This window comes from Megachile rotundata, chromosome 5 (assembly GCF_050947335.1).
Source record: "Megachile rotundata isolate GNS110a chromosome 5, iyMegRotu1, whole genome shotgun sequence".
Lineage (NCBI taxonomy): Eukaryota > Metazoa > Arthropoda > Insecta > Hymenoptera > Megachilidae > Megachile > Megachile rotundata.
In genome coordinates this window covers 9481535-9495525 of record NC_134987.1, presented here as the reverse complement: position 1 = coordinate 9495525, position 13991 = coordinate 9481535, and the positions used below count along the sequence as shown (strand labels likewise).

General features: G+C 43.0%; 1 protein-coding gene across 6 annotated transcripts in view; it reads left to right on the top strand.

Annotated features, from left to right (window-relative positions):
* Positions 1 to 13991, top strand: part of LOC100875385 (protein groucho) — a 123271-nt gene that overhangs the window by 53166 nt on the left and 56114 nt on the right. For 5 of the 6 annotated variants that reach the window (XM_012291273.2, XM_076532072.1, XM_076532070.1 and 2 more), the window contains one exon: positions 1008 to 1052. The exons of the other annotated variant lie outside the window; for it this stretch is intronic. In XM_012291273.2, coding sequence (XP_012146663.1) covers positions 1008 to 1052 — 45 coding nt within the window. The remainder of the gene's footprint in view (positions 1 to 1007; positions 1053 to 13991) is intronic. 6 annotated transcript variants of the gene reach the window in all.

The following is a 13991-nucleotide window of genomic DNA, read 5'->3' as shown; positions in this document are numbered from 1 at the left end:
CATTATTTACATTATAATTTGTACATTTGCGTTAAACTACGAACATTCATTGTATCATTCTATTACACTATAAGTGGCTCGGCTCATGTCGTTAAATCATGTCAAACTTTCTATATTTCAAAATTCGTCATTTGCATACGAGAATCGTGCAATGATAAACGATCACGCGAGGTGTGTTCGACTTATTCGAAGCAGAACTATCATCAAGATACTCAGCACTTCGAACTATCAGGTGTAATTGACTCACCAATTGCATAATAAGCTGCGCTCGAATGCATCCGATGAAATATTCATTCCTATCTCCCATTTCAACTTCTTGAGTCATTTAGCTGCTCGCAAATTGTTGCTTATCTGACTCCTGGCACAAGTTCGTTAATTATTTCGGTCGTGATACGCGTCGTAAATTATTTGAAAAGTAAATGTGCGTATCATGTAGATATATTTCTTGTGTATTTCTGAATTCCAAGATTTTTATATCTGAATATTCCTGGATCCGAGAAAAACTCCTAGATCCCTACATATCAACCGATCATAATACCTATGTCGACAAATATTCGAACCTTTAATCCCTAAGATACCCAGATCACTAAATTCTGAAGCACCCAAAATCCGAAATTATCAAATTTCGAGATTCGCAAATGCATTAAATTCCTGAATCCTAAATTCCACGTGTTGAAATTTCTAAATTGAAATATCCTAACAACCCCACCTCCAGAATCGTAAATATGCCCAGTTGAAACGATCGGTAGAAGAAGCAGGTGTAGAATCGCAGAAAAATAAAATAAGCACTTCGATAAGCTCTTTGCACGTTCCTTGAAGCACATTCGATCGCATGTTGCCCGCGTTGATTACACGAACACATTAGATATCGCGAACGATTGTCGAGCGTATTGCGCGCGAATCTCGCGTTAACGCTTGTATCAGCACGCTTCTTTATATTCATGCGCGCGCCACTTTATATCTCTCACGTCTAATATATCGTTCGTTTTTTCTTTTCATTCTTCCAGTACTACGAGATGTCCTACGGGCTGAACGTGGAAATGCATAAACAGGTAAGCCTTCTTCGAGTTAATTTGAATTTCAAATGAGTATCATCGAACCGCGACGATAGAAGCCGTGGCTGAATCGTGTGTATACGAGTTGTTCTGTTCGAGGGTGTGTCTCGGTCTGTTTGTGTACGTGCGTGTGTGAGTGTGTTGACGCACGTGCACCGGTAGCTCGAGCACACCGGTATAGTAATTACTTCGTTGACTTAACGCGTGATAGGCCGACGTGTCTCGTTGAAATTTATGTTTTCATTCATGACGCGAACGTGCGCGCTCGCCCGAACAATATCCGTGCGGCGACTTACTAATCGCTCGGTCGGACGGTTTCGCGCGTGGCCCTTAATCCGAAATTAAAGGGAGCCGAACGACCAGAAGGGGAATCGAGATTAGGGAGACAATTCCCTACGGATCTACCGGCTATTGAATAAATATGTAAACAAGGTAATAACATGCAAATTGCACGGAAGGGAAGCCGCTTCTTCCAGCGACCTACGGATCGAGAAAAAATGGAGACTGCTCGTGGCTGTCTTTTATTACGAATTATTGAGGGGATTTACATTACTTTACCGGCCTGTTCTTTTGCCTCCCATGTACCACGTTTTAACTTTCTCTTCTCGGCTCACGTTCTACCCTTGCGGTTTATCTCTGCAAATTTTTAATTTATAAATTCAGGGACGTATAGAAATATCAAATTTTTCTGACGAAGAAAAGGTTCGATACAAAGAGGAACAGATTGAAATGTAAGACTTGTTCATAAGGGAAAGTGTCTCTTCAAATTTGTATAATTCGATGCAGTTTCATACTATTAGTAAATTGAAATTTTTATTTTGTTCCTTTTGTCTTGTACATATAACGTTACAGAAATGTAAGAATGCTACGGTTTTGTTCCAAATTCGATTCTCGTATTTTCATTTTTCCGACTCGTCCGTCTGTTTCTGTCTTCCGCAAATTCTTTTTCGTCGAAGCTAATATTCGAGCTGCGCGGAATGCTAACGTTCGACGTTACGTTTACATTGTTTGCACAGAGAGGAGGTTCTCTTTGTACGGGAAATTGCGTTTCGCGAGTCTCCTCGAGATTGCGACGTACTTCGAAACACGATATCCCGACAGGGGATCTGTCGGGGGCATTGAAAGAAAAATGGCACAACGATATCAAACGTAGTACGCCTCTTAATGGCCCTCGCGATCTGTTTGGCCAGTAAACAGACAGAAATAGAATTGGAAGTGGTTCGTTTGATATCGCGAGAATTTCAGCGAGAGGAAAAGTGGTGGACCACGTTCGAGGGGGAGGGCAGACGACGGAATTCCTCGTCGAAAACGCATTCTCGATATTAATAAAGACAAGGACCGTCGCGGGATTTGCATCACAAAGATCGTGGCCGTCCTGTTTTTCTTGCGCCCGTCATCCATATTCATCGCGGCAATCGGCCGATTTGAATTTCCCGTTTTCTCGTCGCTCGATCGTGACCGCCATTGTAAATATCCCGATTTTTCTCTCCTTCGACGCTCTCTTCTACTCGCCATTGGCGTAAGTAACGTTCCTCCCATTACTCCCGTATTAGCCATGGAAAAGTGGCTTTTCGATATTTTAAGATTCCTGCATTTTACAAATTTTTATATTTGAACATTCAATTGAAACTTTGAAAATTTTTTTAATTAAAAAGGTACTTGTCTATACCTATAATATGAAAACAAGCGTAGAAAATTTACATGTGAGTATTTTATATTCGATCCTTGGTTATACACATTATAATTGGATCTAAACTACGAGTTGAAGAGCATGTAAAATTTTTAGTAAGATCTCTAATGAGCTTTATACATCTGACTCGATATTATAAGACAAGTATTTGACTTTGGAAATATCTAAATTCCCAATATCAGGTTTAATGTCTATCTCGAGCCACGTAGTGAGGTCTAATTGGAAGCAACAGGGGGTGCGTATTCCAGCTATGTATAGGAGGTTGATTCCTATCTAGTTACGCCAATGTTCGTCACCCTTTTCCCCATTCCCTCTCCTTTCCCTGACCGATTCTGTCGAGAGGGAAAAAACGGCGTATTCCGACGGTATAATTTGTTGGCGGCGAGGAGGACCAAAAGCGGAACGCTCTCTCGAGCGGAGAAACCTCGTATTTCATTTCCCGTTCGCTCGCACGGCATTCCAGTACGTTAATGTCGTCAATTACCGTACACGTCTTCGTCCGTTTTTACCAACGATTCATTTACGAGGTCCGATCATGAAAATTTATCGAGCGGACTCGATCGAAACGGACGGGAACGAGACCCGGTTTGACGCGTACGTTTCACCGTGCTCGACACATTTTGGCGGGAAATTTCTTGGCGTAAAACATCTTCTCGGAACACTCGAGACCGAACAACGAAACCCCTGACACGGTGAAACGCCGCTATCTCGTACATCCAGATCAAGGAATCTCGATCGTGAATTCACAGAAGCGGATAAGTAGCCTTTCTCCGTCTTCGATTCTTTTCTTCTTGCCTTCTTCTTCGGCTGCGCGCAGCTACGTAAGCCGGCTTGCCTGTCGACGTGCCAGGAATAATGTTCGCGTTTATTGAATATTTAGCAGCCGGTCCCGTTATTTCCTCCCCTTACGGCACCCTACTTCGACTTCTTCGACTCGCCTTCTTCCGGACGGATGCACCCCTCAAATCGTAAATCGGCCTTCGAAACCCTCTTTGCCAGACTAAAAGCACCTATTCTTGTATAGAAGTTTGATAAAAGCTCATTTTAAGCGGCCGGTCGGAAAGCGCTTAAACTAGGCTCCTGTTATTGTTTGCAAGTTTTAGAATTTGGGTACTTGGATACCTTTCTTGCCTTCTCGTTCGATAGACTTAATAGTCATAAACATGTTTCTTATCGAGACAAAATTGACTTATTCACGTCATGAAAACAATGAATCATCGACAGTGGTAAAGTGAAAAGGTTGTAAATTCGCTCGAAGAGAAAGGGGATGGAAGAAGAAGCGTTTCATAAATTAGTCGATCGTAAAGCCGATCGAAAGTGGAAGGAGACGGAGGTTTTGCGCCGCGATACACGCGGACATGGCCTCGAGGGAAAGACAGGAGGCGATCTTGACTTTTTTCTCGCTGTCAGACGGTGCGTATTACACGTTCGGTAAATCCAGCGAAGATTTACGCGGGTACACTCCGGTGCAACGACTTAAATAGGGACGGTGTCTTTCCTCAAATTTTCCAAATTCTTAAATTCTTCAACATTCGAATGGTTCACAAGGTTCACACAGATGAACAATTTTCACTATATTCTCACAGCTTTAGATTTCCAAATTTCTATGCCTTCAGATTCTTAAATTTTCTTAATTCTTAGACTGTCACATTCTAGATTCTCATAATCTTCAAAACACCAAGTTTCATAATGTGTCCCCGAATTAATCTGTTCCCAAATCTTCAGAAGTCCTTAAAATCGTAACAGAGAGAGATTCTCTTTTGTCATCATATTTTAGGGCCAAAATATTTGCTGTCGACTGTACGCTAAAGTTACGGAGAGAAGCAAGTGGAACAGGGCCGGGAGGAAATTTTGTCCGACCGGTCCCTCGATACGACTCGTTCCGATAAATAGAGTGAATTATTATCCGGGACGGATCTTCCATCGAATTTCCATCCAGCAGTCATCCCCGAAGGCTCGAATCGCGTATAATCGCCGGTGCCGGTTTTCACAAGCTGTTCGAGTTGGCCGAGCGTTGCGCGACACCGACGAGTTATGAGAATTCGCGGTGTCCATTGTAAAATTTCGATAGCGGACGTGTCAGAGGCTGTTTACACGATCGTATTTCTGCAGCCTGCAATTTCGTGCCCGATCGCGTTTATAAAAGCGAAGCCAGAACTATCCCCTGGTCGTGCCGCGTTATACTCGACCCGACCGATTAATCGTTCACGTTTATGACGAGATACCGTTGTTGTTGGCGTGGAAATAGAAAAAGGAGAGGACGGAAACAATGGGAAGGGCAGCAAAAATTGGTAACCCCGGTGCGATACGAAGAACGAGGGTGAGTAACGGTTACGATGAGGAGGGCGAAATATCGGATGGGAAGACTGGATGCTTTTGCAATTTGAAAGTTAGGGAATTTGGGGCATTTTGTAAATTTGGATTTGGTTAATTTGAAAATTTAGGGATAAAGAAATTTGAGAACTTGAAAATCTGGAAATTAAAAAATGTATGGATTGGAAATTTAGGAACTTGACTATTCAGAAATTGGAGAATTCGAGGATTAGAAAATATAAACGAAAGATAGGATTTTAGGAATTGGATTTGGGGGATTTGGGAATTGGGGGATTTGGGAATTGGGGGATTTGGGAATTGGGGGATTTGGGAATTGGGGGATTTGGGAATTGGGGGATTTGGGAATTGGGGGATTTGAGAAATTGGGAAATGTGGGAATTGGGGGATTTGGAAATTGGGGAATGTGGGAATTGGGGGATTTGGGAATTGGGGGATTTGGGAATTGGGGAATTTGGGAATTGGGGGATTTGGGAATTGGGGGATTTGAGAATTGGGGAATGTGGGAATTGGGGGATTTGGAAATTGGGGAATGTGGGAATTGGGGAATTTGAAAATTGGAAAATGTGGGAATGGGGGGATTAGGGAATTGGGGGATTTGGAAATTGGGAGATTTGGAAATTGGGGAATTTGAAAATTGGAAAATGTGGGAATTGGAAAGCATGGGAATTGGGAAACGTGGGAATTAGGAAATTTGGAAAGTGGAAAATTTGGAAATTGGGAAATGTGGGAATTAGGAAATGTGGGAATTGGGGGATTTGGGAATTGGGGGATTTGGAAATTGGGGGATTTGGAAATTGGGGAATTTGGGAATTGGGGAATTTGGGAATTAGGGAATTTGGGAATTGGGAAATGTGGGAATTGGAAAATATGGGAATTGGAAAACATGGAAATTGGGAAACGTGGGAATTGGGAAATTTGGAAAGTGGAAAATTTGGAAATTGGAAAATGTGGGAATTAGGAAATGTGGGAATTGGGGGATTTGGGAATTGGGGGATTTGGAAATTGGGGGATTTGGAAATTGGGGAATTTGGGAATTGGGGAATTTGGGAATTAGGGAATTTGGGAATTGGGAAATGTGGGAATTGGAAAATATGGGAATTGGAAAACATGGAAATTGGGAAACGTGGGAATTGGGAAATTTGGAAAGTGGAAAATTTGAAAATTGGGAAATGTGAGAATTGGGAAAGATAAACGTGCAAAAAGAAATTGGCAACCGTAAGAAAAGTTGAGAGCAGTACTAAGCGAGAGGATAAAATATCAGACAGGAAACGCGTGGACGTTTTCGAATCGAATTTATCGGGCGTGTATTAACGCGGCCAGTCTGATAAGTGTCTGCGAATGGCGGTGTAAACGCGCTCGATTTCGCTCGGATGTAATTAACGTCGAGTAATTCCCGACAATTACCGTCATCATCGTCATCCATCAGACCGCGGTCGACCTGTTACGTTTTCCTGGTTATATACCTGTACGATAATTGTCGTCTCGAATCACCGGTTTCGCATCGATGCGCTTGTGAGCCACGAATATATACAGCCTCATTAAAACAAAACGCGATCAAGTACGTTGAAAGCGATGACAGTTTAGAAACGGCGAGGAAATCATCCAAGTACCGTGTAAAATTCACTCGATAATTCACCGCTTTCGGGGCTTCTGAGGTTCAACATTCTCAAAACCTACGATTCTGAGATTCACAAAATTCCACGACTCACAGATCCGGAAATTCCTGAGTGTTCCAAAGTCTCATAATTCTAATTTCTAGGACAAGAGTGTCTATTTTAGATTTTTGTAGTGTTAGAGAAGGGGGTCACCTATTCTTAGCGGCGAATGGGCACTCAGCTTTGTATAGGTTTGGTAGTTTTGATAAATTGGAAAAGTAGTCTAACAAATGATTTTTGCCCGTTAAAACGGTGTTATCGCGATCTTTCGCGATCGGTTTGTCCGTTGATTAAATTTTCATTGGATCAGCCTTTTGTTCGTTTGTCTTCCTTTTGTACACGGCTCGCTTTTAACCCGTGGTACGCGTCGCGTATTATCGACGTTAAACGATCTCGCGTTTTTTATTCGCGGCAAGCGACGCGTATTGTAAATGTTTTCGGGCATTACTCTCGATTTTGCTAAAGCTATTACCGGCGATTCCCGCAGCTGCAATACGCGCGTCGAGCAGTCGGAAAATTCACGCATGAAAAGTACCGGCGGCCACCGAGAGTGATTCGATTTCGTTGTTTTGCGCTCGACTCGTTGCTTCCCGTCGCCCTCGCGCCCTGCCCGCGCCCCTCGTTTCCGCCACCGACCACCTAGCCTCAGCCCGCGCCCGTGTTCAGCCCCGTATAGTCTGCTCATTATTCATTTATCGGTTTAACGAGTACATCCGCGAAAAAGCGTTGCAAAATACCCGGACCGGTCGATACCACGCCACGCCACCACCCATTCCTGTATTTTCTCTACTAATTTCCTTCCTGTACGGATTTCATGCGTTACACCCTGATTTCGCGTATACCGATTTTTCCCAATTTAATGCCTACGCTCTTTCCGCCCCTATCTCGCCCCTGTCGCTTAAAATTAACGATACTGTCTCTATAGTAAACATTTTTTTGCTTCGGTAGCAAATTCAGAACCCTGTTTTCTGAAACCCCGCTCTTCGATTATGCGATATCGACACCGTGTCGGCAATGTTCTTTTAATTTATTCGCTGCTATTTTTATTGTTTCTCACTTTTGAAGGGAACGAGTAAAACGTCGGAACACCTGCCCCTCTCGTTAGTATACGAAGTGCATTTGCTATTGGGATATTACTGCACTTTGTTATTTTATGCATTCGAGGCAAAGAACTTGCCGTGTGAGTCACGCCATATCTTCCTCGTTAGCTAATGGTTCATTATGCAAATTCTGCTCGAAAGGTAAACTGCAGACTAAAGTGTATAAAGCTTAAAATTATCTTTGATCTTAAGGCCAAATAATTAATGAATAATTGTACTATAATAATTACTGTAATTACTACTGCGATGGTTAGGAAGATAAACCAACTTTCAAATTTATTATAATCTTCGGTGCTCGCAGACAAGTTTTTTATATTATGCAGAATTTTTATGCGGTATTTTATAGTGCACTGTTTTTAATGTTACAGACTGTTTTATATATATTTAGCGATGTATCGGTGATCAGTGTGGCGGGAAACGAGAATCGAAAAATCTTTTCGCCTTTTCGAATGGATTCTATCAAGATTACGATTCTGAATGGAGCTGCAACGTTTATAAATCTAGGATTCATCGTTGCTCCGGTATCCTTTGTCCCCGGTGTTCCCTCCGTCCAAAAAAATGGGGAAAAAAATTATACTCGTGGAATCTCGTCAGGTGCTTCATGAATAACCTCTCAGAACCGTCCACCGGTGTGATTTCTCTCTTTTTCTCCCTTCCTGCCCCTTCTGTCTCTGTAAGGGTAACCTAATACACGGTCGCACGGTCGCTGGTCCCCTCGCGCTCTTTCTTTCCTCGCGCAGATTCGTCCGCGTGTACGTTGACCATCGCTTTTTCCGCTTTTTATTGTGTCTGCAACGCCACTGGTTTGGTCGCCCGTGCTCTGTGCTACTCGCCCAGAGGTGGAGAACCAGATGGAGATTGAGAGAAAGAGAGAAAAAAGAGAATGGCAGGGTGGAGGTCGACAGAGAGAGGGAGAAGAAGAGAAAGAGGAACGGGTGGAGGAACGAATGGTACGCCAGGGAAAACGTGGTGCACGTCGCCGGTACTGACGGGGTAGGGTGAATTGCCGATGAGAGGGAGGGAAAAAGTAAGGGAGAGAAAGAGGTTGGTGGAAAAACGAAGAGCAAAATTCGCTATCGGAAAAATCGAGCTCTCTATACCACCGCGTCGACCTCTCCACGCACACATGTTGCCCTCTGTTGTGCAGGGCTAGCTCGTGCACCGACCACTCTACGTCTTTTTACTGTGATTTGGGATAGACTCGGTAAAGATCAAATTCAAAACTCTGATTTGTTACATAAACGATTTCTCTCCTTGAAGGAGAGAAATTTTTATTTAAATCCCACAATACGACTCAAAGATGAAATTATTAGGTCATAATAGTTCATTAACGGGATTTGGGAAATGGGGGATTTGGAAATTGGGGGATTTGGGAATTGGGGAATTTGGGAATTGGGGAATTTGGGAATTGGGAAATGTGGGAATTGGAAAACATGGGAATTGGGAAACGTGAGAATTGGGAAACGTGGGAATTGGGGAATGTGGGAATTGGAAAATGTGGGAATTGGGGAATGTTGGAATCGGGGAATGTGGGAATTGGGAAATGTGGGAATTGGGAAATGTGGGAATTGGGAAATGTGGGAATTGGGAAATGTAGGAATTGGGAACTGTGGGAATTGGGAAATGTGGGAATGGGGAAATGTGTGAATTGGAAATTGTGGGAATTGGGAAATGTGGGAATTGGGAAATGTGGGAATTGGGAAATGTAGGAATTGGGAACTGTGGGAATTGGGAAATGTGGAAATGGGGAAATGTGTGAATTGGGAATTGTGGGAATTGGGAAATGTGGGAATTGGGAAATGTGGGAATTGGGAAATGTGGGAATTGGGAAATGTGGGAATTGGGAAATGTGGGAATTGGGAAATGTGGGAATTGGGAAATGTGGGAATTGGGAAATGTGGAAATTAGGAAATATGGGAATTGGGGAATGTGGGAATTGGGAAATGTGGGAATTGAGAAATGTGGGAATTGAGAAATGTGGGAATTAGGAAATGTGGGAATTGGGAAATTTGGTGGAATAATAGTTCTTTATTCGATCAGGGTCCTAATGACACTTTCTTCACCGTGACAATTTATCAGTAATATCAATGAAGATATATAAAATGTTCCCAAAATAAAAACCACTGTCTATAACCTACGGAAAATATATAATACACTATAATTTTGAGATTTTAGTTTTATCTTTTATTTCTTACAATTTTGCCCGAGTGTACATCGGTGCAGCACGATTCCCCTCTTGTACCCTCTCTTTTCCAACGTACGTGCCTGATACTCTCTTTTTCTCGCCATCGAGCAACCCCCTGGTGTCTTCTTTCTTCTTCCCTCGTTTTCCGCTTCAGTCAGCGTACGTGTAACTTCGATCCCATGTATCTTCCTTCTCTGTTTCCCCGTTGCCCGGAGGACACACTAGTCCCGTAACACACGTACCGCCGTCAGTTAACGTATGTGTGCGTTGTGTGGCTTGGCACAGCCGCGAAGAACGACTAGCAATATGTGCACGATAAAATATACACAGAAATATCTACCCGCTACGTACGTCTACATCCTTTTTCTCCGTCCCGTTGGCTCGATCGCGAGCACATACCTTTATAGCGTACCTACAGGGTGTGTCATATGAACGTACAATGCTACTGAATTTTATTATGAAAAATTTAATTGTATCAAACAGAGCATCATTTTGAAAGATTTTTAAACTATTTCTACTTTTTTAAACAGTACTAAACTTTGTATACTTCGTTCGATACATGTTTAAAAATAGTAGAGTACTTCGGTGGATGGATGATTAATTTAAAAGATGTCAGAACTTCAATCTTTCTTTAGTTAACAGGTTTACGATTAGTTTAAAATGTTTTTTGAAATAATTATTTTTCGGTGCGAGTATCTTCATAATTTTTTGTAGAGAATCAACAGATATATCAAACGGTGTATGCAGAAATATTATGATTTTATTTAAAGAGTATTTAATGTCTTCAAAAAGTTTGAAACCATTATAGAAGTACATATGTAACACATGATGTATCGCAAGATCATTTTTTTTTTCTCTAAAAAAAGTTGATTTATTTTTTATTTTATCTATGGTGTGTTAATATAGAACACCCTGTATACAGCGCCCCCGGTATACCTCCGCCTCTTTCAGCGCAGGGATCTGCAATACCGATGGGGTTCCATGTACCCAATGCACGTCCCTCCATGGTCGCGATCTCTCAACACGATAAGTCCTTTCAACCGGCACCGGCTTCGATCCCTTTTCTCTATTTTTCTCCCTTACCCGCTCTCGTACGTGTACCACCGCCGCTCCCACCCCTCGCGTGTTCTTCGTCCTCTTTTTCTGCTCGCGAGATAGGAAGGATGTTACTCGGAGACGACGCGACCGAAGAGGAAGGTTTTATCCGGAGCAGCTCGGGTTTGCCTGCTTGGAAATACCGCACGAATTGAGTCGACTTTCTTCCCTCTCTTTCTGTACCGCAACCCCCTGCATCCTTGAATAGGATGCCATTATCAATTCTGTTTTCGAGCCAAACGGAAAGGATTCTTTCCGCTGCGCTGTTCTCAGCTTCAAGACACTTACCCAAAATGTATCGCGAATTTTTCGAGCTTATCGGATCGGTCAGATCGTTAAAATAAGTGGATGTTATTTACGTATCATGAAAATCATTCTGGGCTTGTTGCTGTAATTGCATACGTGTATGCCATGTATCGTGCAGCTAACGGATCATTAAGAATACATTTATTTTACGTAGACATCGACTTTGCACGATGCAAAGGATTAGTATTAGGCTCGTTATGTACCAGCTTGTCTAGGTTTAACCTTTAACTACATGACTCGAGTTGAAAGTTCAATTAATCTCATTTATAAACCTCATCTTATCGAAGCCTGTTAAGACTGCAAATAAAAGTCTGATCACCATGGCAGTCTCCAAGACTCCATTTATTATGGCACAAAAAATTGACCTCGATAGTTAAGGTCTAATATGGTCCATAAATCATGGTAATACGCAAGTCTTTTATCGAAGCTACCAATCGAAGTAATAAAGTAAGCAGTCTCGTTACTTTTATAACAAATCACGTGTATTCCTCGAGTTTACCAAATGAAAAAGTGCAGTCTTGTACCTTATTGCATATTCACGGGTTCTTATCAAACGCTCGCGCGCGGACAGACCGTAATCAAGAATAATTAACCGGTTAACACCTTTCCGAGCGGCTAATGTATTCGAAAGATTTATCACGAACGATTCGACGCGTCAACAGGCTCTAACTTTACCCCGGTCGAGGTCATTAACACGCGCGATATTCTTGATCAAGAAGAGGATAGAGGTAACGCGACGAGTGCTATGAATTTTTATCGGTAGCTGTTTCGCTTTTACGCCACCCTTAAGATCCAGGAAGTTCTCGTAGCACCGTTTGGTCCCGGCATAGACACACGACGAGAGCCGCTTAATTCTCGAGCCACCGAACGGCCACTTAAAATTTCGCGCACTAAAACCCACCCCTCGAGGAACAGTCGTTAACCGGAGGCAGTGTAAAGGCGTTCCCTTCGGCCCAGCGGCGAGCTGTTCTCAAGGATTTAAGTACCGCACTGATACTCCCGCGGTTACGTCCAACGAGCTACATACCCTGACGTTGTTGGCAACTTCGTGGATAGCTTTTATCAGTCGTAGTCGCTTTTACGAGTCGACGTTCCCATTGGCGTAACTAGATACGGACCGTGGTGATTCTGCTCCAACCAAAATATGGAATGGATGTCGAAATTTCGAAACTTTTAGAGTTTTAAATCTCTAACTTCCTAATTTTCCAAACTTAGAAACTCTAGGTTTGCAAATTTCTAAATTTGTTAATCTTCGTTTCAACTTCCAAATTTTCTGATTCACAAGCATTCCAATTTTCGAACTTCGAAATTTCCGTGTTTCTATTTTTGTAACTGTGCAAATATCTCCATTTGAATTTATCTTCAAGTTCGCAAGATCTCAGTTTACCCCTTATCTTCTCAGCCCTTAGTAAATGCAGAAAAGCGTACTCCAAATAAAAATCCTAGCTACGCCACTGGCGTTTCTCTTTTTCTAACAGCAGCTCAGCTAACATCATCCTCGGCAGTCTGACCTCCTCCATCGTTCGCGCGATTCTCGTTTCGCGTTCGCCGTCATCTCGAATGGAAAACACAGAGCTCCGTCGAACGAAGGTATAATAAAACTGTTACGCAGATGCACGACGGTAGCGGGTGGTTTTCCAGGAAAAAGGAACCGGATTCCCAGTGTATTTCTTTCGTTTCGTTCCACGTTTGTGCATCCGTTTTACCGAGGCGAGTACAGAATTTCTTTTCGAGAATTCCGAGGAAAAACTCGGTATCGATCGAGCAGTCACGAAGCAACCACGGCAATTTGTTGCCACGTCGTCGGGAATACGTTTTTATGGGCTAGCCGAGCTCGTATTCTAAATCATGAACGATAAGCTGCGCCTAAGCCGCCGGTATTTACATTTAATTAATCCCACAGGACCCCCTGGCGGGTCCCGTACTTTCAGACACCCTTGCGTGGGCGTATTTATGTACTTGCACCGGCTGCCAGCCAGTCCCTAGACCCTCCTTCGTCGGCTTTATGCGCGACGTTTCGCACTTTTATCGATGCCAGGGTGTTAGCGTTATGTCGGCTATCAACGAGAGGGTAGAACGAGAAGAACACCCTTCCTGTACCCTGGGTGTCGTTAAGAGGTCACCCTCCCTCTACGTTTCTCCACTCCCGTTTTCTTTTTCACTCCTTCTTTTTTTTTCACCCTTTCCTCCGTCGACGAGGACTTTTTGCTCTCGCTTCTTTCGCCCGTGTAACTCATTTTCCCGTCGGATAACCTGAAACGATTAAAATGTAAAACGGTCGAGTCGTGGATCGATCGTTAAGCTCGATTCTCCGATGAAAATTAATTTCATTCGCTCGTAGAAAGACTTGGACCGCACGAGATCCTCGCGGTTTAAAGTTCGTAGTTTCATCGGGTAACAGTCGTTCACGGTTTAATCTACGATCGGATTAACTGCTCGAGAACAACTGAGCCCGGCGTTAGTTAAACGCGGCCGACGTTAACGAACTCTAAGCGAAAAATGATGGAAACACGAAGATTATAGGGTCTCTGTCGGTTTTCAACGCGATGGATCGCTGAAATCTCGTGGCTG